Source organism: Poecilia mexicana, unplaced genomic scaffold (assembly GCF_051168715.1).
Source record: "Poecilia mexicana isolate PSO_F unplaced genomic scaffold, ASM5116871v1 scaffold_8, whole genome shotgun sequence".
Taxonomy (NCBI): Eukaryota; Metazoa; Chordata; class Actinopteri; order Cyprinodontiformes; family Poeciliidae; genus Poecilia; species Poecilia mexicana.
This window is the reverse complement of record NW_028263377.1, coordinates 21,336,469-21,362,480: the sequence shown is the minus strand read 5'-3', so window position 1 is coordinate 21,362,480 and position 26,012 is coordinate 21,336,469. Positions and strand designations below refer to the sequence as shown.

Here is a 26,012-nt window from a genome sequence, read left to right as displayed (position 1 = left end):
TGATCAGGGCCTGCAGCCGACTTTCCATCCAATTGAATGAAACTGTGATCGACGCCAACGACCACATGTCCATCTACACGAAGGTAACTCGTAGTAAGCATCCAATTTTTTGCCATCGCAATCATTGGTAGTCTGATCAAAGATCAATAAGTGATGTATGCTTGATTTTATGTCTGTAAAATCAATGCTCTATGACAGCATGAAAACATATTGTAGTAACTGCTGTGTTTACATTTAAGTGCCTTTTTATGCTAAGGTTTACTTTTGAGCCTTTTGCAAAAGCTCTTAAGTTATTGCTTACCCACTTTTGCACCTGCAAAATGCTCCCGACAAAATTTTCTCATCACATCCAATGAGACTTTGTGCCCCTCGGCTGAGAAAGACTTGGGCTTTAACGTTGATTTCTCCGTTTTTTTCTCGTAAATAACCTTACAGACCCGATGCGCGACTCGTTGGAGAATTTTTCTCCCTGTCGTCTTTGCCTCAGCGTTGGTTAAGGCAAAAATGTTTCAGGTAAAGCATTGAGTTTCTCTACCTCTGCCATTCTAAATGTTTATTTGTTGGAGGTTTGCGCCACTTCCGCATAGGGCGGAGCGTCATATTAAGCTTGACCAATCAAAGCACAAAAGGTTAGCATAGGTTTTAAGGCAGAGTAGAAACCTCAACACTGAATTTATTCATGTCCATCTCATGACTCCAATTTGGTGTCCTGGTGAGTTTAAAGGAAAAAGAAGACAATTACTTTAAGGAAGGAAAAAATGTTAACATGGATTATACTCGTTAATTCATGGGATAAAACCAACCTCCTTATTTTTATTGTGATTTATAAATCTTAATAAAAGTTGCAGTGCACAACAAACTCAAGCAGACTCAATATGTCCCTTTAAATAATTTGATTAGTTTTTAAGGACATAGTCATACCCCTGATGTTATACCCATGATGTTTTTCTGGTTTGCGAATGATTTGTCAAATTACCGGTAAAAAAAAAAAAAAAAAAAAAAAAAAAATCTAATTGGATTTTATAGATAACAAAGTTACATTACAGTAAGGAGTATACCTAATTGGATATCTGGACCTTTCTGTGTGGCCTTCCACTCAGTGTATCAGTTTGGTTTTTCTTCATGCAGCTAAATATAATAATAAAAAAATTATGAAACAATAAAAAAAAGAAAAACTGAACCATTTGTAACTCCAAACTGAGAAGTAGATTGTTGGGGTAACAAACTGTCCCAATTTTGCACCTGAGACATACCCTATTCAATTATCTATATTTTTTTAAGAATAAAAGGGTTTTGAAAAAAAAAATCAAAACTAATTTATTTATAAAACTTTATTTTATTCTTCTCAACTCAACAGCTGTGGCTCTTTGAACAGTCTCCAAGTGATAAACTCAAACAACAAACAAAGTACATATACATCAAACAACACACAGCGCCATCTATCTCACTGAAACATGAACGGTCTACAGTGAAACAAATCTGAAAAAGGATGAGAAGGATGGCATTGGGGTTCTGTCAAAAAGTCACCTGCGGCTTGAGATTTCTTCTTCTTCAAAAAAGGACAAGTAAAATAAAAAGAAATTAAATCAGGGAAAACATTAAATATAATGATCAAGAAGCTAATAAAAAATACATATTTATTTTTGATTGCTCTGTATTGTTTGTAAGTGAGCTACTTCTGGTTCTACGTAAATTTCCACAAACTGTGAATCTTTAGTCTGATCTAAAGTGGTTACATTCAACTGTGGAGTGCCACAGAAACAATATCATATATAAAATAAATGTATTATCTTTTGTATACAATGTTTTCTTTTTTGGCTTAAACACTGGTCCTGCAACAATTTATTCCTGAGGTTGCAACACTGTCTTAATTCCGATTTATGTGAAATGAACAGGGGGATGCACAACAATAATTAGTCTGATTCTGAGGACCAAAGTCAAACGTAGAAGCAAAGTGACATCCTGCAGGTTCTGAATATGGCAGCAGACCTTCAGTCTGGCAAACCTTTAAAGCCTTCTCTTTTATTTATTTATTTATTTATTTTTTGCTTTGCAACACTTGCTGCTTGCTTGTTCAAGTTGTCACAAAGAGACATGCACATGCCACAGTGTCATGATGCAGTTACACAAAATAAATGAACGAGGACGCAGAAAACGCAGAATATTTAGGCATAACCAAACAGACGCAAGACACTTCAAGACTCCGGACACCTTCACGAGAGTGGCTTCAAGCATAAAACAGCCGGATGTTTGCCCCTTTTGCAGCGAGGGATCTTCTTCACAAACGTCAAAGGAAACTACTAGAACACAAAATTCACTGACTGTACCTACTGGAGACAGGGTGTGCAGAAACAGTGAAGGAACCAATACGAACAACTGTCAGGAGACCAATGCGAGGTAGCATCGATGAGGGGAGCAGTGGGACCTGAGAGGACAAGCTTGCAGCGCTAGGTAAATGCTTAGATTTGCATTTCTGTGTATAAAGAGAAGACATATAGCCCTGTGAGAGCAAGGGAGGTGCGTGAGCTCCTTTCCTTTGCAGCTGGTGAACAAATCGGACACAAATAAATCTTAAGCTTGCGTGCGAGTACCGTGTTCTGATGTGTGTGCAGTCTGGGGCAGAGCGCAGAGAGAGAGAGCAACTCTGCCATACATTAGTGTATAGACATCTGAATAACTGACAAGCAATGAATAATTTTTCCAGGAGCGAAGGTAAAACTCCTCTTTAAAGTTTCTCTTTTGTCAAAGGGCAAGATCAGTGTCACTAGCAGAACAATAACAATTTTACAAAGCAGATAATATAAAACAAAAAAAACAAAAACAACAAAACATTCAACTTCTGAAATAACATCATACAGTAGCATATTTTTCAAAATGGATTTTAAGATCAATTGAAAATACATGCACAATTTCCATGGACAATATTTCTTCCTTTGTTTTTCACAACACTGTAACATTGTAGGTTGGTTTAATCTAGTCTGTTTTACAAACACGTATGAGACACAAATAAACTATAGGAAATCACTGACATGCATGTTCTTACACTGAAAGGAAAAGGAAAAAGACAGCCATTATTAACAATTTTACATTATAGCGGTATTGGAAAAAAAAAAAGAGAGATGAATGGAATTAAACCATGTTAACAACAGGTGGGGCAGGAGTTAGGGCAGGGCTTGCTTGGTTGCATTGCATGTCACAAGGTCAGGGGTCAGGACTGCTGGCCACCCCACTGACTCTCCACAGGCCTTCGAAGAAGCTCCTCCACATGCCTCGCCACGTCCATGGTGTCATCGAGGTCAAAGTCGCCGTCGCCGTCCAACACGGGGTCAGCCCTGTCAAGGGAAGCAGAGACCGTTCACGCCTGGACAAGGCAACAAAAATCCACACAGAGGAGATTATATTTTTGAGGGTCTTGTCAACTTACATAGGAGGGTACATCGCATAAGTGTGAGAGTGATTAGGAGGTGCTGGAGAGGCACCCTGATCCATATATGATGGATTTACACTGGCTGGGTCTGGATTAGCTGTAGCAAAGCTGCAAAAGAAACCCCCGCCACCCAATAAAAAAAAAACAAAAAAGAAAACAAAATTAAACTGTAAATCTGGAACAAAAGATTGATGAGAATTGATTCGGCGGTTTCCTAAGCAACAATTCTCAGCGTGCTTCCTGTGCTTTTCTATATCCTTGGGTCCATTTTCTGAAGTGCTGCGAAACCTACCATGGAGATAGGCAGGCGGTGCAGCTTCATAACTAACAAGCCTAACTCATATGATGAGTGGAAGACAAGCTCATGCAGGAACCCCCGCCATCTTTAATTAGCCTCCTCCAACTGTAACAGCTAACTAATGGCTAACCTGAATTCAAGGTCCGGCCCTGGGTGATTAACTCTAAATGCTGCTTCAGAATAATAACAGGCAAGTGGATGGCAGAGAAGGAAGAGTAGGGAGGCAAAACAGAAATGGAGGAATAAGAGGAAAAGCACGGGCAGGAAATACTTACTCAGGCACTACTTGTCTGATTTGTGGTTTCACGTAACCATCCACCGCTTTAGCTATAAAGAAATTTGGGAAAATTGTAAAAACAAATTCAGTTTTGAGCAAAATCTTCTTCTTGCTTCAGTAATTTTGGAGCTTGTTTGAACAGAGTTTCTTACAGAGGGGTGGCGTGTAATATTTGGCAAACACCTCATCCTTGGGTCTGTCAGGATAGAGGAACAGGAGGTGATTGAGATCGCTAATTCGGTCGGCCAGAGAGCGAATGGAGAAGTCTTTAGTTGTGTAGGGCATCAGATTCCAAACCATCCGCTCACCTAAACACACAGAGTCAACTATCAATAACAGCAATCACACTCTCCCATTTCTTTCAAGGGGAAAATTTCAGATGATGAGGAGGTATCGGAACAGAAACTAAATGTTACCACTGGGTAAAGTAGCAGGTGTTTATTTACAGACACATCATTAAGCACATTTTATTATAGGAAGCTAACCTAAGAATACAAAAATAAAAAAGCAAACTATCAAGATAAAAAGAAACAAACAAACAACAACAAAAAAAAAAAATCCCAACCAACTGCATCCTATATGATGCTGTTGTTAAATTGTGAGAGAACTTTTTTTTTTTTTGGCTTAATTTCACCAGTCACATCCAGGTCTGATTACTGATTGACTTCTTTGTAAATGTGCTCTACCCAGAATTCCTCTAGTGACATAGTTTTTGCTTCACCTGGTTCAAATTCTGTTACTGCATTTTAGGTAAAATATGTGACAGTACCTGTATATATCTAAACACAGTGAAGTCAGGAAGCTCTATCACCATGAAACCATCTGTGGCGCAACAATCTATCAGACCAATTAGGACTTTGCCAACTGGGACCAGTTTGTAGGTAATCAGAAACAGATTACCTACTGTAATCTGTTTCAGTAGATTACAGTAGGTAGTACTGTAATCTGCTGAACCAATAAATTAATTTATTGGTTCATTTAATTAAAAAAAAAAAAAAAGATTCGGGGGGACAAAGTCGCTATCTCATCTTTTTGAAGTCAAGTGAGACTTTCCAAGCGGTGTCTTGATGACTCCAACGAAGGATCTTTGTGCTGCCTGCTGCGCAAAATACGCTTTCAGACAAAACCACAAGAGAAGCCAGTAAACCTTTGGATCCTTCCTGGAAAGTTACTAACATTTAATTTAAGGTTTGGGGGTGGGGGGATATCAAAAGACTTCACCTTCATCTTAAGGTCACAAGTCTTTTGAAGGGTGGTGCTCATTTCTTCAAACAGCCCCTGAACTTTATAATTGATATTGACTATTCTGGAAAGCCAGGGCCTCAGAGATGTCTTTGCTGCTGCAGCCAAACCCACGATTTGGCCACAGCCCTGGACCAGACACCAGATGTCTAGATTTTTGGAAAGTGGGGTCAGTCAAGACACAAATCCCCCACACAGCTGGATTAAAGGCACTCCCCCCCTCCCCCAAATGAAGAAGCCATTTCCTGAATGGCAAGATCACATCTCTATTTCATTTTTAGAACCAGAGTTGTTTATTTGCAAATTATTCAGTCTTGCAGGAGGATTGCTTTAGAGAACTTTAAAACTATTAGATGACCCTCTTGGATCCGGGGTGACATTACAGAGCTGTGATTGCTCTGACACAATTCAGAGCTGTGAACACACACAGCATGCCGAGCAGTGAAAGACACTGACTGAACATAAATGCTCCAGACATTCGAAACTGTAAAACAAGAGAGCATCTCTTAAATAAGAAATTAAGTTTAACAGGAATAAAGCAATGTGGCTACAAAGGGTCCTGTAGAAATGATTCAAAGAAAACCAAAATAAACAACACCAAAGTTATGAGAAATGACAAATGTTACGCAAGTAACTCTTACTGAAGAGGTCAGTACAAATAACTTGAGATACTAAGTTGTTTTCCTGTTTTTTCTTGTGGTTGACACTTCACTAGCTTCAAAGCTGTGCAAAGAATAACATTTCTGAAAGAGATGCACACATTGTTTGACCCATTTGCATCTTCTAAAGCCAAAGAAAATTTCAAATGTGACATCCAGCACATCCTACCTGCTTTGTTGGGATTTTCTGCCACCCACGCAATTGTTATACCTCCGATCTCAGAGTCACTGAAGCGCAGAAGAAAGGTACCATTGGGTTTTGACATCAGCATATCTTGAGCCTGCTGCTTATTCACAAAGCCCAGAATAGCTCTACAAAGAGAATGTTGTACATACATTTGTAAATACAAAGAAATTATTTCTGATTTAGCTCATTTTTGTTTTGCTAGTTGCCATGGGAAACATAAAATGAGAATGTACGAAAACATTTAGCGCCTTAGAAAGTGAAATCAAACAAGTCAAAATGAAAGGAATGAAGTTCATGTAGTGTTTTAGTTCATGTGTCTGATCAGCCACGATTTACAGCAAAACACTAAAACTGAATCTACAGTTTCCTTACCCGTCATTCCAGTGAGGCTTGAGATGCTTCTTTGTAAGCTCCATCACACCATCGAACCACTGCCAAAATGTGAAGTTCCTTCCTGGAAGGCTTTCCTGTGGACAGAAAATATATTGGGGGAAAATCTCTTAAAAACCATGCAGGATTTAGTTTGACTGATTTATTTATTATTTTTCACATTTCTCTAAATCAGCTTGGTTCACTTATAGGAAAATTATATAGAGACAGGACTTTAACAAGTACTTTAGGATAAATATATATATTACATATATTTTAAAGCATTAAAAATGTTAACACGATTATTATTTATTTTTGTTGTTGTTGTTGTTGTTGAAAATGGCTCCAGCCAGAATCTTTGTATTTGCATGTTTCTGGTACACCCATTAATCTGACGCACAAGGCACATCCGCAAACAGCAGCAATGGACAACAAACTTGCATCTGTTGGCCCATTGGGGGCTTCATAAACCAATATTATGAGACCCTGGAAAAAACTGCAGTTGCATGCGTATTGTGGAAAAAGGAGTTAGCCTGTCACCGTTCACATTTCTAAAAAATATTTTTTCAAAGAAGTTCCTGAAATACTTGAAAGCTGAATAGGCACAACAGCACTTTGCACCAATTTTATGGTTGAATTATGTAAATAACGGTTCAAAAACAAAAAACAAAAAATATGCTGTTGAGCTTACCTTCCTATTTATTCAATGATTTATCAGCTAAATGTGTTTTTAAATTGAAAATGTTGCTTTTTGTAGATATATAGTTTTCAATTAAAATATTAACTGCAATTAATTAACTTGAGTTAAAATTTTAATCGAGTCCCACCACTGATACATAATTTCCACTGTGTATGTTCATTGCGTGAATGGACATAGCCGTGTGTTTGTGTATGACCTTCATGCACTTTTTATTCTAAAGGGCTGACGCATAATGGTTTGATCAGCCAAAGAGAAAGATAGTATATGGTGAATGGAGATGCATTTTCTGCCCATAATGGCTGTTTTAAGCCAGTAAATGGAGCCTCCGGCATTATTCTACGTGGACAAACAGGACAATTAAGATGAAGACTTGACTGCCAATGAAGAATTCTCACTCAAGCTGACCACAGAGAAGAGCAGCGAGGATGCCACAAATGAAACAGGAAATATTTCCGTGTATGAATCTCTTACTGACAACGAAAGCTGCCAAAAGAGCAAAGCTTGCGGTTGAAACACATTATGTACTATGAGTTCAAGGATTAAAAAAAAAACCCCATCTAAATAAAGTGATAAAACTCTGACGATAACAGATAAACTGAACACTATTTTTGAAAGCTGCATGTTTGCTCAGAGCATCACGAGGTAAGCAGACTGGTGCTAACCCTGTTAAACTGTGACCAGGTCATCGTCATGCTCCGGTAGTCATCAGGATTGTTGCTGGAGCTGCTGAAAGCTTTCTGAGCCAGGAAGACCAGGTTCTCCTCAGATAGCCCTCTGTTGCTCTGCACCTCTGCCTTGTACTTCATGTTGATGGCTTCACACAGCTGAGGCCAAAGCACCTTATCTGGCACCAGAAAAGGCACTCGACCCTGATGGGAACAAAATGTAAAAAAACTTTCAGTGACATCACTCACATAAATGAACATGCATTCTTATAAGCAGCTTTTCGCTTACGACATCATGAATTGTGCATTAATCAATGACTTTGTTCCAGTGACGACTACACATACTATGCATTTGGGTTCCAGGTTCAAATGTTTGCATAATGGTTGCTTATTATATTGTAGATATAGACGTAATCAGCACAAATTGTGAAAAAAAATGCTCAAGTACATTGAAGTTTTCTTAAACAGCAACAACTTAAAAAAAAAACTTAATGAGGAAAATTTCAATAAAACCAAGAATAAACTAAGCATAAAACAGTTGAGGTCAAGAACTAGTTTATATCTAAAGCCAAAACAGAGATTTTGAAAAGACGTCAAACCCAAAAGTAACCTCACCATCTTTCAGACGTGGAAACAAAGTCAAATTCCTTGAATTTGTGCACAAACTTAGCAAATAAGCTAAATCTGAAATTGAAAGGGATTGCTAAATGCTGTTATGATATACAAGCTAACTACCAGTAGCAATGCAAGCAAATGAGACTAAAGCTGGATGTTTATTAACAGGATGTGTACACAACTATATGTGCGAAAGTTTTTATGACCGAAAGGAAAGAAAGGAATTCTTACCCGACTTTTACTGCCTTTATTAAAAAGTTAAACACCAAGCTCTGTTACATTAATGTGCTACTTTATAACCTTAGTATTTACTTAGGTGGTAAATGTTTAAAAAGAAAAACTGCTTTTACAACTTACTTTCTATTAAAGTGTAAAGGAATGTACATGTGCCTCGTAAACAGAAAAATTGTATTCTTACATTTGTATATCTCCACAAAATATTCTTGAAAACAAGCTTTCACATTGATTATCCCAGGCCTGACTAAAATAAATTTATCTATTATTGCAGACTACATGTATGTTTAAACTCTACTGGTCCTAAATACAAAAAAGATGCCTCAACCTTTTATTTTAAGACTTAACTATTTAGTGTTTAAAAAATGTATTACTACCACATTCAGATCTGTGAGATTTGTCTCCAGTTTATATTTTATTTAATAGATTTAATTATTCATTTGGGTGTTTATTTTATAACTTTGAACTATTGCTTCCTTCAAGGAGAAAAGATTGTAACAAGACACAAATGAAAGCTAAAAAAAAAAAAGTTTAGTCTTTTTTTTTATCTATAGACGTTTTGGAAGAGTTAAAAATGCACAAGAATTTCGAAAATGCGACCACATCTACAGAAAATTTGGAAAGCAGACACACAATCAATCCCACACAAGCATTTTACTTACTGCCTCTGCAAACGCATTGTCCCACAATACAGTTGCTGTGGCATTATTGTCTTGACTACCATGAACTATCACCACAACAGGAAGTGATAATGTCTGTTCAGAGAAAAAAAAAACAACAAAAACATTCAGTCGGCACAACCAAAATTGTGCACGTACAGCAACAATACATAGAAACGTACGCAAACCGCACGGCGCGTTTTATCAGAAGCTTAGATTTTGTTGAGGATAAACAGATTTCCACAATTACAAAAAAAAAACAAAACAAAAAAAAAAAACAACTGATTCCAGTCTTTTCCTGTAAATGTTAATGTAACTCTATTGTTGACTTTTGTCTATGCATAGCCTTACCTTAACTTGAAAGACAAGCTCATTGCTTCCAACACTAAACTGAGACTCAAACAGGATGGTGAACTTCTCTTCTGTGACTGACTCTGCTCCACGTCTGTCCGATCGCTTGATCCTTTTCAAAGACTACAAAAAAGATGAGGTTTTAAATATGTTAATGCACATTATACACAGTAGGGACATGCAAAATTACCAAGATCTTCAAGAAGCATTCGGTGCAGCCTATCAATCTGGGAACATTTTGTTTTTTTCCCCACCAGGCAGGAGACTGCAGCCCATTTGGACCAGAACTTCCCCTCATGAGATCAGTTTCTTTCCCTCAGCCATTAGACTGATGAACAAGGCTCTGGCATAACACAACCACACCATCCACCTGCTACGTTGCACCTGTTTATATATTGCATATTTTTCATATTCATATTCTTATTTAATTTTTTTCACCATCATATCAAATCAATTTTCCAGCCTGTGAGCTTGTCTACTGGCAATCACAATAAGGTGATTCTGATTTGTACTTTTTTAGCAGCAGAATAAATAAATAAATACCAATTACAAAACAGTGCTAGTCTGAATAAATTAGGTACCCTACATACGGAAAAGTATATCAGAATCATATATAATAATAAATAAAAAAAAATCCAACTGTATTGAAAGAAAATCGTTTTGACAAAGCAAATCTGGTAAGATTTTCCCAAGGATGAAAACTAAAATGTCCACCATCATTATCCACTTCCTTCTGCTCTTAATAATATTTCCTCTTTTATTCGCAAACATGAGTTGTACCATTCCGAATAGTGTTATTCTTTCAAGGGGACGATATGAATCCACAGATTCACAATTCGTCCATGAATCTGAGGAGGTCCACGAATTCTCATGATAATATACTTTTCAGTACACAGAAAAGGTTGAGGATTCAATGTAATATGTTTTTACTTTCCATGTAAAGGAAAGTAAAGGAACACTTCACTTTTCATGCATAAGTCCAGAGTGATATTGTTGTAGCATCTATGAAGTTCTCCATGTTTAACAAGCACGCATTGACGTTTACATATTGTATTACATTCAGTGTGTTCTTTCATTGATTTGCTGTTGCATTGTGGCAGAAGCTTTTTCCCAGAGTTTGTCAGAAATTTCAGTTTGAAGGTTTTCTTTTCCAGGCATTCGGCCTCTTCTGTGAATTTTCCAGACGATTGTGCTAATAGAAAACTGGAACACTTTGGGATAATACCCTTTGTGTGATCATTCTTATTTATCAGAATTTTTCCAAAGGTGAAGAGCGAGGTTGGATGAGAACATTATTCTAATTTAATCCAGCAAAGTTTTGAGGCCGAGTGTACAATATTTCTGAACAAGTTCAAATTCGGCTTCCAGCTCATCAAATGACATCCTAGTATTTGAATAGCATGAAAGCAAGCCCTGTATTCTTTGAAATCTCTTTGGATTCCATATTTTGAGAGCTATTTCTCCCCAACACAAACACAGACTGCTTCCTTGAACTTTCCAGCCCTTTTTGGAAGCAACTTCACTTAAAAAAAAAAAGAAAAAAGAAAAGAAAAAGAAAAACACAGAGTCTCGTCCCGCTGTCCACACTAGAGTCCCACCTTCCTCAGCTTATTCAGTCTCAAGCGGTTCTCCGTTTGGGTGTTTATTTTATAACTTTTAACTTGAGTTTTGCATTTAATTCCAGTGCTTCCAGTTTCATCCCCTGCACATGAATAGTCTCTATCGCCGTTATAATTACATAGCATTCAAATGAGAACTCCTTTATCATTGACGTTTTCTACTCCCTGCCTTTTCATAGCTCCTGGAATGCAAGTTGCTTCTTCATCCACTTCACTTTTTGAACATGACCATGTCAAATTTGAGAATTTGGAACGGGATTTTGTTGGCTGAGGGTGTTTTTAGTCAAATTTAAAGTTACACCTGTAGAGCAGCGTGAGACGCGTGGACAGTCCCATAATTGGACATTTAAGACATTTTGAAATCAATCATCCAAGAGCTAAAAAGTTGCTCACAAGTGGAAAACATTTAAGACGTCTTTCAACCTTACATAGAGGTCAAGTGAGAGACTGATAACATCATATGGAAAATGACTACTCCAAATTCTAGCTACTAAATATGGTTGAGTTTTTTTATTTAAGGTAAATAAAAAAAAATGTAAACACAAGATTATTTTTAGCATGTCTTAATATAGACCGAACTACCTAGTATTTTGTACATCCACCTGGTTCCACGAAAACTGTTTTCACTTGTTAGGGCACGGCACCGTAGGGTGTGTGGGTTAAGGGCGGGGCAGCTGTGTGTCCTGACACCGACCTGAGAAGGTTACGAGCTGTGTATGTAAGTGGATCTGTTTTGCATGCCTTTCATCAATATATTAGTTTCTCCACTTTAATTCTATGATTCAACATATCTAAAAGAAATAACCTTCATTTTTAGAATTTGATTGCAGGGTAGAATTGAACTCTTTGAGATGCATAACTGGAATAACATGTTTTCACTTTCTGGTGACCTTCAAAGCAGCACAAACCCAGATTTGTGGCTCAAGACAATCCGATCTCAGAGGTCTCCAAACGACTCCTTCGACCTCATGCTTTGTGTTTGCGCTCTGACAGCTGTGGGACTTTATGCAGACAGGTGTGTGTTTCTCCAAATCAAATCCAATCAACAGAATTTATCACAAGTAGTAAGCTGTGGTAACAACAAATGATTTGTGGTAACAACCACAGCCACAGCGTTGTGAATGCTACCCAGATGCACTGTAGGCAGCAAAGACCCCGCGCCCCCAAACTCACCATGTTTCTGAAGTGAGCGCTCAGGGTGCCTGTAGTCTGGTGGTACTCCATCACACAGTTATTGTTAAGAATTTCTCCACTGCTCTCACTGGAACAAAAAGACAATTAAGGAGTGAGTAAATTGACTCTTCTGGCTAATGTGATGGACTCGCGTGCTAAGAATTGCACTGCTTCTAATCTTCCACCCCTCCGGCTTCCTAGAATGGTGTTTTTCCTGTATAATTGGAATATGTAGCTATCACCAAGACCATCGTATCTACTTTGGACCAGTGAACAAACGTCTTTTGAGCATATTGTTTACAGCAGATGATACAGACCAGATGATGATTCAACTGTTTAATTGATTCCTCATTTTGGCCACTAGCTGCCAAGCTGACCGGGAGACGTGGAGGATTTCTTTAAGTTATAGGATGAATGTGGAGTGAGACTGTGAAAGAGGCTAAAAATGGATTCTGTATCTACACCACAGATTCCTCTGAGCGACTGTTCAGGTTCCAGGCATGTCTCAGTGCTAAGCTGTGGAAAGAGGCTTCAACAGAAATATCATTCTCAACAAGCTCTCGTTTATTGATCTCTGTGGGAAGCGCCTTGCGTAGCCTCGAGAAACCCCACATGTGATCTGTGTTATCTCTGATTTATAATTACCAAATAACACACAGCAATGTTTTTTTTTTTTTTTTTTTTTTAATGTTTTTTAAATTTGCATTGACAGAGAAAAGGAGCGCTGTAAACTTACTTCCTTGTGTTTTCATTTTTCAGCAATGCCTTGGCTTGCTGCTCGCTAATTATGGTTGCTTTGACCTGTGGAGGGTTCATGTGCACGTTCAATTTCCCTCCCACTAGGAGGCGTACTGTGGCAGCAAACTTGGTTTGGGTCTTCAGAACCTGGGGTGGCTGTTTCTCAATGATGAAGGTGCTGTAAACACAGAACGGAAGGTCACACAAGGAGGTAAAAGCAGAACTAACCGGTGTGTATTTATGTGGTCACCTGTATGTAATACAGTTAACACCATGTTAAAGTGAAATTTTATACAGTTTAGAACATATTTCTACTTAGTTGGATGTTTAAAAACTATGAATGTTTAATCTTATTTTTCTTATTTCTTATAGTATTATGTATTTTTCAGGCATATAGTGCCACTTTATAGCATAATCAAGCAACTATGTTACCTTCATCCCCACAATGCTTCTCCAATAAGCTTTTAGCAATGTTTTTACCAGCTTTGCACTGAGAAGTAGCTCATATAATGAACTCAGCTGATGCGCAGCTCCACCAAGTGTTTGCTAATTGCTGCTGACTAGTTTGAAGGAGCTGAGTGGAGAGTTGTCTGTGAGGCAAAAACTCTAATCGGAAACTGCCGAGGAAAAGGCTGCGCTCGGTTCCCCCAAGTATTTAAGCTCCTCGAATGGATGTCGCAGCAGATTAAAGGATTCTTCAAACATGCATGAATGAATCAAAGCAACATTCCAGGTATGTTTTGATGACGGAATAACGGAATAACATGACGTAAAGCTCAAATAAGTCAATTTTACGTAACACTGCTTCTTTAAAAAAAATGTCTTCCACGGCAGCTGTAATTATTCATTTTAAACCCAGTTCAATTATCAATGTAATTCTAATAATAAAGTTTATCCATGGCCACCAGCATATCTTCATTCCTTACAAATTTTATTTAAATAAGTTTTTTAAAAATCCTCCTCCTTTGATTCAGTCATGCAGGCGAATCTTAACATCTCTGATTTAATAATAAAACACAATTGTAGCTTCCTTTAAGCAGGTTCGAGCTTTTAAATGACCTTGCGCACAACAATGAGAATTAAAGGTAGGTCACGCTAAAAATACCGCTTCGGTTGAAATATTCTCTTGAAATATTTCCGTCAACATTATTCATTTATGTAGTAACACACAAACACGTAAAGCAAAAAGGCAGACAGAATACGATACAACCAACAGCATAATCCTGCAGGCCCAGAGGGAGCGTGAGTAAAATTATGATGCTGTTATGAGACTCAAAGGCTTCCGATGTGCAGCTGAGGTGAGTGGCGTTGGGAACACAGTTCTCTCCTTCTGACAGTGTGAAACCTCAGAAGACTTTAGGAGACTCTAAAGAGGACGTTGCCCAAGAAACAATGCATTACTGTCTGGTCACAGGCTTGTCTGTAGCCTGTTATAAATTGCTGTGACAATGACACGACTTCTCTGTGTGTTATCAGTACCTATGGGGACTATCTTATGAGGCAGCGTGAGAGGGTGCTGTCAAAAACTTTAGCGTTCTCCTGCTCAGATATGCTGAAAGGCGAAAAGCATCCTGGCAGATGGGCCTTTGGGGACTACAATAATGGACTGAAACAAGTTGCATGTGCCCTTTCTTTCACAATGTCTGCCTTATGTCTCAGTAGACCTCTTTAGGTGGGTTCATCTTCCATTCTCTATCTCAAGCTACTCTAATGGACCAGTGATGACTCTTTCAGACTGTAGCAACACTGTTCGCGTACGATGTATAATGATAAGAAAAAACAGTTACATTGCTGTGGAAAGTTGTTTTCCTTATGACAGATTACTTCTGTTTTTTGCTATTTTTGTCACACTTAAATATGTCAGGTCATTAAACCAGTTTTTTTTTTTTATGTCAGACAAAGAAGCAGACCTGTGTTAGTAGAAAAAGAAGTTTTTAAATGATGACTTCCAGTCCAAACCGACCTGGCCGTAAGTGAAAATATAATAACCTCCTTCGCTGAAACATTTCAAAGCTGGATTTAACTTTTGGAAACCACAACCTGGCAGAGTCACGAAATCAATTAAACAGAATTGATTACGTGAAGTAGGCTAAATAAAAAGAGACATAAAAAAGGCAAATATCCAAGCTAAATTAATTCAACAACAGACGAAAAACAACGTGTGGAAAGAGGGAAAAGATTATTTCCTTGGCTCTAGCAGACAACGGTGACTGTAATTTTCCACAAAATGGAAAAAAGCATAGGACGGTGGTGAATATTCCTTGGAGTGGCCGTCCAAGGACTGGTTTCCAGAGCTCACTGACGACTTATCCAGGAGGTCATAAAAGACCCCAGAACAACATCTAAAGCAGTATAATCAGCTAAGGTCAGCTAAGGTGTTTAGGATAAGACATTAAGAAAAACTAAACTGGGGAAACATTGGCTTCCACATAAAAACTCTAAGGCCAAATCCTCTGCTGACCAAAAGGAAACCACAAGGACTTTTCTCACATTTGCAAAAAAAATAAAAAAATCCCTAAATGATCCCCAAGACTTTTCTATGATTCCACAAACTAATTGTGAACTGACAAGACCAGAGAGAAACATACTGATGGTAGAGATCTGCAGCCTGAACAACTTAGCATAATTTAATTCTGCTGAGAAAAAAAAAAGTCACACTATTTCAGTGTGTGACCTTAAAAATAGAGTTTATGCAATTCCATCTCAGAATAGGTAAAAAATAATACTTCAAATGTGGGTAAGAAAAAAACAAAAATCTGTAAAGAAGTATGGGCCAAAATTCCAACACGACACTATAAAGGCAAACACTCGATGGCCGCCAAGGGTGAAACAACTGGCTATTAGTTTCAAAGAAGAACAATTACATGAGATGGGGCCACTTAATAATTGAAATAATTAAAATCTCCCTATTGTATTTACTCATATTATCTTTGTTTGTTGTCAGCATGCTAAAAAATGACAGAAAAGCAATCACAGAAGAAACGTGTATGGGGGCAAATACTTAGAGGAAGTTCAAAAGCGCACACACCTGGTGACCAAAGCTGAGATGATATCCGTGATAGTGCTGTTGAGTTCATTGAGCAGCTCTTCGATAGGTCCAGGAATGGGCAGCTGTTGCCTAAGGTGCTCTGCCCTCCGAATCTGCTGCCTGTTTTGCCAAATAGTCTCAGCGAGCTTCTCACACCTGACATAAAAAACGTCCACAAAAAAAAAAGTCCACACATTAGAAATACGTCTATTAATATTTTTTTAAATCACAACAGAAAGATGTGCTTAAATGCTGCTTAATAAAATGAGCTTAGAGTATATAAAAAGCCTTTTTCAGCATAAAATAAAGAGTAAGTAAACAATAAGAACAACAAAGATCCCAAAGGCAGTGAGTAGGAAATAGCAGTGTGTGTATGTGCACTTTATATCCTTGTGTATTTCTCTTATTAAAAGCTTCAGATAAACCCACAAGAAGCCCGCTGGAGCCTAATAAACCCATAATTTCATGCTGTGTGAGGAGTTCTAGTGGCTGTGTTCTCAACAGGAGATGGAAAAAAAAAAACCCACCAGGACTGAAGGATGTCCAAGCCCCCCTCCGGCGGGCCCCCATTGCCTGCCAGCTGTTGCCGTCTCTTCCACTGGATCAACTCGTCATCCAGAATGATTGTCTGCTGCTTTCGCAACAGCTGCAGTGTTTTCTGGTGCTTCTCTGCCAGGTCCTGCACAGAAAACGGTCAAAACAAGCGCAAACTATCACAATACGATTTTAGTGCTCACAGTGATGGAGTGCGAGCACTGAAATTTAGTAGCATTTGATGCAAAAAAAAAAAAAAAAAAAATGAAAATAAAAAATCAAAATCATATGCTTTGCAAATGTGTAACCAAAACAAACAATATGAAGTGTTTCTGCTGAGGTTTCTCACCAGGCGGTATTTCTGTAGTGTGTTGGCTTCTCTTGTCAGCCATGCCTCCACAGTAGCTCTCTTGCTGAGAAGGGCAGGCTCACGTAGCTGCCGGTCAGAAGGGGGCAGAGTGGCAAGGCTGGACAGCTGAGCTACAGAGGGTGTGGACAAGTTAAAGACTGACCAAAACAGAGGAGGTAGAAAGTCTTTAACTTGTGCAAATACTGAATATGTTTTACCCTCTGGGCCATAATAGTTAACTCAAAAGAAATCCCTTTAGGGTAGTACAGACTTTAAAAACTTCCATTGTGTGCTGACTCTTCTAGAAAAACAAAAAGCCGTTATGAAATATGTTATGAAAAATTTTTCTTTTTTTTTTTTACCCCCCTCACTGTCTGGGATTATAAAACCTTAATGTTTCCAATCTTTATCAAATTTAGGATTATGGAAAGTAGATCTATTTCCAAAAAGGTTAAGTTAATGATATATATGTTTTGCTTACATACATACATTCTATTTAATTCAATTATTTGCTGATTATTTTATCTGATTATCGAAGTGCCCAACAGTCCTTCACAGTTGTGGCACTATTCTCAGGCAGCAAACATCATCGCTTTTTCCTTCAGATGTACAATAAAAATGGTTATTACTGATAACAAACTTCACTTTTATCAGACAACAGGAAACGTGACTGAATTTGCAAACTGAATGAGTAAGTGGCTTCTAGAGGAATGGCTTCTGAGCGGCCTTTCAAGCCATGTTGGTCCAGGACTTGCTTTAGCTGGACTTGGTGCAGCAGCAGACCAGGTGCCCCACATACGGAGGCCATTAGTCTTTGCTGAAGCAGTTGGCAGTTTCCATTTAAGAGCTCAGGACCTTTGCTACATATCTACCTCCTTTCTCTCTCTTTTCCCATTTCCTGTCTGGTTATTTTGAAATGAAGGCCACTAGTGTGACAGTTGCTTACCAAAACGTGACATCGTCATCTGGGGTTTTCCATCTTGTTTAAATGCATAGGAATCTCTGTGCATGCACACTGCTGCTGATTTTGAGCAAATGCATCCTGGCATTTAGCAAACGGAACCAATTTTGGTAAACCAAAGGCACCAAAACAGGACGCAATTCACTTAACCAAATGTTTACAAAAGCCACACACCGTGGCGCCTAAACATGTTTCACCTTTATAGATTCCTTTACTAATTACCCAACCTGTAGCTGCTCATTGCAAATGTCTGTAAGTCAAATAATCAATTTAGAGCAACAACAAGATTGACGTGCGTGCCCTCCGGTCTCACCCTGGATGCGAAGGCTTTCTTGGTACTGGATGATAAAGTACTCCTGGTTGTGCTGGAGCTTGCGCAGGTCATTCTCAGTGTCTTGTGTGAGCAGGCGAAGCTCCTCAAAGGCTTGGTTGATCTGCTGGTACTTCTGAGACATGCTGTCCATCATCCCACCCACCGGAGAGCTTGACTAAATAAAACGTGGAAAACGTAGAGACGGAGGAATGAGAAAGACAAATAGCTGTCCACGTGGAAGACTGGGTGGTTTATTAGGATTGTTAATACAAATGGGTAGCCACTGGTGAGCTGTTATTTTAGAGGCCTCAGGGTGGGATGCTGACTGCTCTATGTTGCTGTTAGTGTATTTGACGACAAACTCCCCACATGGCGACTAAAAGCAAAAATACTGTGGAAACACAGAAAACCGAGATGGAAAAAAAAAAAAATGCATGTGTGCTTGCTGGCAGACTGTGAGTGCATCATGGTGCCATGAAGGTTCAGGCTAAACAGCATGAAATTAATTCGGTCAAAGTCAATTTCGCAAATAGAAAAAAACATGTTGTGACTGAAAATCAATTCAGAGCAGGACTTAGTGGGAGTCAGATGTTTCACGCACTGCTGGTTTCAGGGTTTTAGAACTCAGGGCCATTGTGTATACTGAAAAAAAGGCAGCACTTCGTATGGCATTAAAGTGGAGAAATTTAAAAGGGAAGAGTCAGCCGTAAAACTGAACAGACGCTAATGTGCTAATGAATCACTTTTACAACAATGTAATAAACGGGCTGACATTTGGTGGACAAACAGCGGAAAAATGAGAGCAGATATCCAGCTACCCAATTTCTGGACCATCATGTAATTTAGGCTTCACTCAGTAATGTCAGACTCGGTCTAGGATTTGTCGTTATCGTCGGATGGAGGTGTGTTTGCGTGCGTGTGCGTGAGTGTGCAGGCGACACACGGCAAATGCCATCTGCATCAAACTTACATTTGTAGCCTCTCTGATGAGCCTCTGCTCTGTGTAGAGGATATGTTTGATACACCGAACCAGCTCCAGAGGACAGCGGTCATACGTGCTCTGAAAGAAAAGGAGAGCATGAACCATGTTAAGACCAATTTAGTAGCATCAGAGAAGCCTGTTAAGATCTGAAGTGAATGCTGGAGACATGCTAAAATCAATTAGCACACCTCAGCGACGGAAATCACAACTTTCCATAAAGATAAGAAGGATGCTGTGATACTTTCATGCTGATGAATAATTTGTGAAATTGCTTTTTTTTTTTTTTTTTACTTAAAATAAACATCTAAAAGTAAACAGATTCAAATCTACTGTATTAAACATGAGCCCAGCGTCAGGGTTAATAAGTTATTCCATCTGTATTTCCATGCCAGGCTTCAGGCTTAAGGAGGAAGCTAGTCACAGGAATATTTCTGTGAGCAGGGAGTTTGATCGTAAATAGCAGTGTTGGTTGGTTACCGTAGCTGACTTGGGCTGCTCTCTTGTTTTCCTCCATGCGGATACAACCTGTTCTCAAAACACTCGCCGTGTTGTGTGCTCTTTCTAAGAACCACTACAAGGAAGGAAACTGAGCTGAACACTTGTGCCTTCTAAACATCTATCCTGTTTCATTGTAAGCAACTCTAATATTTTGCCGAAAACATAACCTGGCACCTTGATGCTATTTTTTTTTTTTTTTACTCAAAGGAGGTCACATATATTTCCATTACCTAAACAATTTTAAAATGGAAATAATAATAGTAAATATTATATATATATATACATATATATATATATATATATATATATATATATATATGTATGTATGTAAGTTATAATTACACATCTAAGTTATAATTACAGTTAAAAAGCGTTTAGAAGAAGACATCTATCCATTCAGCTAAATAAAATAAACAACTAGGAACCTAAAACTTTGCCCATCTTTCCTATTTTTGAATTATAATACCTGCATAGGCTGACTTGTACTGATGAAAGTCAAGATGATGATGATGATGAGGATGAAAGTTATGCTGGAAGTGTGACAAATTTGTTGTCTGATCCATTACGGTACAACAAGGCAGAATCAGCGGTCTTCAGCGTCTAAGGCTTTTGTTAACTGTCTCTGTAGAAAGTATAACTATATTTGTGCAGTTTATTTGTCGTTAAGAAACCTCACTGAGCTTCCATGGCTAATATCGACATCTATTATCATGTACACGTCTGCACAAAAGTTCTATCCAGTCTGTGTTTTTGTGCTTTTTAAACTTGCATCAAGGAACTTTCCTTGAACTTTTGAAAGTAATGTTTAGCCATATCTTTTCTTTGAGAAAGAGAACCAGCAGAGGAAGAAGAAGAAGAATGTACAAGTCTAAAAATGTTAAAAGAAGATGCTCAGAACTGAAAGACACATTTTAAAAAATAAAAATAGGGAGACATTTTAGCAAAGACCTCACAGAAAATCTGTATCCTCCAGCTGATCATTATTTGATGTCATGTTTTCAGCTCACACTTCTTGCAGAATCGTGTTGATGCCACAACACTATTTTATGAGTCACAATAAAACCCAACTTAAAACCTCTCCTTTGGTAAGTTGCATGTTAATGTGTAGACACAAATCATCATTAATTGAGTTTAAGAGTCTTTTTTTATGCCTAAATGGTTTACATGTCAGGGGTAACTGACTAAACAAACACAAGCAAAAGTGTCAAGTAGTGCAATATAAAAAAAAACAAATGACAACCTTTGACAAGACCTCCAGAAAACCCAGATGATATTTGACACCAAAATATATAAAAACTCCGGGTTCTTTTAAAGTATAAAAACAATAGGCGTGACTCAATAGACAAACAAAAATAAAAACTGAAATTACCTTGAGTTGGTTAGCGTAGTGACCCAGTTTGATTTTAAGAAGGAAGCCATCTTCTCCAACCTGGTGCTCAGCCTTGTTTTGCAGCTCTTGTATCAGACTGTCCAAGAGGCGTTTAGCCTTGAACTCCTCCTGTGGGTTCTCCAGGTCTATAGCATCCCTAGAAACACACATACGTGCACGTAAAAAAAAAAAAAAAGTGAAATTCATGTGCATGCACCGAGACTCCTGCAGCCTTGAATGGAAACAAAACTCACCAGAGCTGGCTTTCTATCCACTGGGATAGATAATGGCGCACTTCAATGGGGAAGTGCTGGCCGTACAGTGACTGCATCTGGTGAAGAGCATCTCCCTGAAGCTGCTGGGCCTGGATCCACACTGCCATCATCAACACCCTGAAGCTGCAAAGGAATCAGCTAATTAGCACAGTCAATGACAAAGCTCAAAGCTGGGGTCAAACAAAGCAGATTGTCTAAACACCGTCTAATTGTGTTTGACAATTTGCAGAGATAACTGTGAATGACTCCTGAAGAAGTCGGCACAATAAGCAACCGATGTTGGATTTCTACTTTCTCTGACACTTTTGCAATAAAGAGTGGCATGTCTGTACATTAATACAACCAATTTGTTTTCTGAAACAAACAGAAATTTCCAATGCTTTGCAGTCATGTTTTAGACCACAACACATAACTTAGACAGCACTGAGTAAGGCTTTAAAATGATACACTGTAAGGCTACACAGTTAGCTTTACAATATGTCAAGATTATAAAACTTATAAAAAATCTTTCTGATGACGCGAATGGGACTGAATGGCCTTTTGGCCTAAATGCATTTAGATGTGCTGAGGCTATTAGGGACCTACTGATCCAGTCCACTGCGCTCCACATTCTGAAACTGCAGCTACAATTTCCATACTGTGATCTGTTGTTGTCCGGATGAAACATTGTCTACCAACCAATATAATTCTGGAGGGATGCACAAGAGGCACCACCTGTTGGAGTGCAATCTATGGACGAAGTCACGGATTTCACTGTAACCCGGTTTTTGAATAGCTTCTAATTACATGTACCTATGACTTCAAGATGCAGCACGAAAAGGGCAAGCAGCAGTAAACATCATCAACACATAGCTTGGTGTTGATGAATGCTGTTCCTGTTCCCCGGTGCTGAGAGGAAAATAATAATAATAATTGGACTTTTTGAGTTTCACCATTCAAATCCACAGGATATATTCAGAAAAGTACAGGGTTGTAGTGCATGAGCTTATTTCTCTTATTTCAAGCCTGGCTGCTCCCACGCTCAGTTAAACTTTATCTTTAGAGTTACTGTCACAGAACATTAAACTTTGTTGTTTTAAACAAATTAAGCATTTCCTCACTCTTTAACCTGGGGAAAATGTCAAAATACAGCAAAAAATACAAAAAAAAACCAAGAAAATATGTGAGTTTGTTCTTATCCATATTGATAAATGCCGCCAAAAGATTCACAACTCAGGAGTGTGTTACTAATTATTTACAAAGAAAGAGATGCTTATAGACCGTGGAGTAAAAATTCTAATATTCAATCTCAAAATTTTAAAATATCTTTGAAACCTTAGTTTGGCTAAGAAATTTGAAAATATTGACAAAGAGTCACAAATCAGCAGACACTGATTCAGTATATCCATCACGCAGTACGAAGTATGGTAAAGACGCTTCACACAAATTGTGCCACTCATGGTGGCAACATGTCGGAGTATCCCTGTTACTTTAGTTCTGATTTGTTTCATTTGTAAACTTTTGTTTATTTTTTATTTTTTTGGGCTGAGGTGTTGCATGTTTAGGCAACTATTCCCTCTGCTTCCCTATCGCTTTTAATTTTTACTTTTGGATAGTTATCATGATGAATAACCTTGGCAACAAGGTATTATTTTTTTTAGAGCATTAGCATCTAAAAATCTCAAATAATACCCGAACCACAAAGGAGTTGATGAAGAGGAGATTACAACTCACACACCTGACCACTTGGTGCATATCAGCAGACATTTTCAATAGTACATCGTAGAGGTAACTAAATCAGTCAAAGAAAAAAAAAATATCTCTGGCCTGAATTATTTGGGAGCTATTTGAAGTGTGTCTGTTGCAGCTGAACCCCTGCTGCAGAATTTCCTCCAGCTGAAGCGAAAGCTTGCAGGACCAGGAAGCCCCTATTCAGAGAGTCTGATAGCTTCAATTGGAGAAATGTTCTCTGATTTCAAAATTTCAGCTGAAGTGGTGCTTGTAATTCCAGTCTCTGGTGAGACAGCAGACTGCGGATTCATCCTCTAGATCAGGGGTGTCCAAAGTCGGTCCTGGAGGGCCGGCATCCTGCATGTTTTAGTTCTCTCCCTGGTTTAACGCACCTGGATCAAATGATGGCTCGTTAGAGACCTAAGGAGAACATTGGCATGCTGAAAAGGTTGTTACTACCACCAGGGAGAGAACTAAAACATGCAGGATGCCGGCCCTCCAGGACCGACTTTGCTCTAGATCAACATCAAGATACAGAAACATTTGATTGCACACTGGCGGGTGTGCAATTCAGGTCCATGCAGACCAGGAGGAAAGTTTGAGACTTAAATTTCAGGCTGCAACAGGTGAATCGTTTAAAATTTAAGTGCAATCGTTTGATTTTACTGTTTATATGCAGTTACTAGGGTCACAGTTTTTGTTACTGTGGAGAAAAACATATATATTCATCTGCTTCATGTGTGATGACATGTCATTATCATTTTAAAAATTGACGGGTAAAAATAGATTATGACTGGGGGGGGGGGTTTCACGTCAGTAACAATGATGGACATGACAAAGTCTAGCGCAACTTCTTCCCTTTAGTCAAAGACTTCTTCAGAAGTCAAAAGTAAGTGCCTGGAGGCATTCTTGAGATCACTGTCATGTTATTGGTCTTCAGTACTAAATATGAGCCTTGCTATGCAACATGAAAGCTGCTATCAAGTCTTTTCCAGTCAACTGAGGATTCTTGGCCACTTGCCTCCCAGAAATCTGGTGACATGCAGCAAAGCTGTATTTTTAACAAGCAACAAATTACCACACATTTAAGGTGTTAAATCTGAAGTACACTTGATGCAACTAGTGAAGCACTTGACTGGTTGCATGAAGTGGGACTGAGACCATGCCAGATTGGCAACCGTGTCCAAACTAGAGTTAGCGATTCTCTGATTTGCACATAAAAATGTTAAAAGAGCACAGACTTAAAAATGAAGAATCTCCAAAACTGTATTCATGGAGATTTGACTAAAGTTCCAAAGAGGATGACAAAACTTCCTGAGGAGCAACAACTTCCTCAAATGTGTTGCTTGTTTTTCCATCTTAAACCATGGCAGCAAGCTCCTGATAATCTCTGCGGGACGCCTACTTTCACTCTGAACGAGGCTTAAACGTGTTCTTCGGTTATCCTTAGGTTTAAATCTGTTGTGTTGGGTCAATGCCACTTGTTTCCAGTCAACACACCCACTCAGCTTTCTCAAAAGTGGCTCAGTCACTGTCAGTAAAAGGCAAAGAGAAATGAGTATGCGGGAAGTTTGTGGTGTACATTTGTCATGTTTGTGTGTGCATGAGTGTATTTGTAGGTGTTTGTGGTGTCAGTGGTTCTGCTTGACAATGTGTGCATCTTTTGTGTATCTGTGCATGCCTGATTCACACAAAGAGACCTACACAGAGCTTCTTTACTATAACACAACAACCAGACAAAAAGGGAAGTTCGCCCTCCCCGGCGATATGAGACTGTGCCTTTCGCACGTCTCTTTCACTTTTGTTTCTCAGCAGCTTATTTCCGAAATCTTAACTTCCATTTATACACTCCTTGGTAGCTTTTGTAACTTTCTTCTTCCTTAAACACAATTATTTTTAAGGACTCAAATAAGTCAATAATCAAGAGATTGGTTACGAAAAACGTTGCACATGGTTGCTAATAATGCCTGGAAAAAAAAAATACTGCTTTACTGCTGATAACAAAACAACTTTGTTCTGCAAAGAACATCTCATGACTTCAACACATGACTTTCTGTCATATGTCGAATGAGTTATTAGGCAGCTGGAAAATAAATTAATTTAATATAAAACTCAAAAATCTGTTCTTCATTTCGTGACCTTTCGAAAGATGTGAGGTGTTTCGCAATTTACCCCTCCAATGGGAGTTGGGCCTATTATATGTGCTAATCAATTTCTACTAAGGGCAATTCAAAGCACCCTCCACAATTATTGATAACCCTGGTAAAGATGTGCACAAAAGCCTTAAAATAGACGGTTGTTATGGAGATCTGGTGACCCTAAGGTGGCATGCTTTGCTGCAGATCTGTAACAGTGAGCTTTGGAGTTTCAACCTCCTCAGTTTAAATTTGGCTCCTCCTCATCCTGGTCTCCAATATTATTATTTTTTTTTCATAATTGCTTTAGAGATGTGCAACTTTAGTTACAATTATTTTATAGAAGCTAACAAAAGGGGCTGGATGATTGTTAAACATCAACATTTCTTAAAGATGAATACAAGATTTTAACTTTTTTTTAGATAAGTATATCGCTGTCTCTAGTTTGGTGTTTTTATCTACATTATTCAATCTAAGATAAAAGAATTACAGAAAATGTATTTCAAGTTTCAAGGATGTACAGTGACCTATAAGTCACTGCACATCCTTAGGCGACAGTTCTAGCATTGATCAAATCTTTGCATTTGTATCACCTTGAATGTATTGATGAAAGACTTTAACTAAAGGTTAATTTCTCTGAGCTGT

General features: G+C 38.4%; 1 protein-coding gene across 1 annotated transcript in view; it reads right to left on the bottom strand.

The window, feature by feature from the left end:
• Nucleotides 1–1,316: 1,316 nt before the first annotated feature.
• Nucleotides 1,317–26,012, bottom strand: part of stat5a (signal transducer and activator of transcription 5a) — a 59,010-nt gene continuing 34,314 nt past the window's right edge. Inside the window, exons 2-19 of the mRNA XM_015009340.2 lie at nt 21,502–21,645; nt 21,248–21,404; nt 19,369–19,458; nt 18,399–18,573; nt 17,125–17,255; nt 16,769–16,920; nt 16,242–16,397; nt 13,212–13,391; nt 12,476–12,563; nt 9,684–9,806; nt 9,336–9,428; nt 7,822–8,028; nt 6,463–6,557; nt 6,073–6,215; nt 4,155–4,310; nt 4,001–4,052; nt 3,425–3,535; nt 1,317–3,332 (exon numbers count right to left, since the gene is read on the bottom strand). Coding sequence (XP_014864826.1) covers nt 3,209–3,332; nt 3,425–3,535; nt 4,001–4,052; nt 4,155–4,310; nt 6,073–6,215; nt 6,463–6,557; nt 7,822–8,028; nt 9,336–9,428; nt 9,684–9,806; nt 12,476–12,563; nt 13,212–13,391; nt 16,242–16,397; nt 16,769–16,920; nt 17,125–17,255; nt 18,399–18,573; nt 19,369–19,458; nt 21,248–21,404; nt 21,502–21,632 — 2,364 coding nt within the window. The 5' untranslated portion in view covers nt 21,633–21,645 and the 3' untranslated portion in view covers nt 1,317–3,208. The remainder of the gene's footprint in view (nt 3,333–3,424; nt 3,536–4,000; nt 4,053–4,154; nt 4,311–6,072; nt 6,216–6,462; nt 6,558–7,821; nt 8,029–9,335; nt 9,429–9,683; nt 9,807–12,475; nt 12,564–13,211; nt 13,392–16,241; nt 16,398–16,768; nt 16,921–17,124; nt 17,256–18,398; nt 18,574–19,368; nt 19,459–21,247; nt 21,405–21,501; nt 21,646–26,012) is intronic.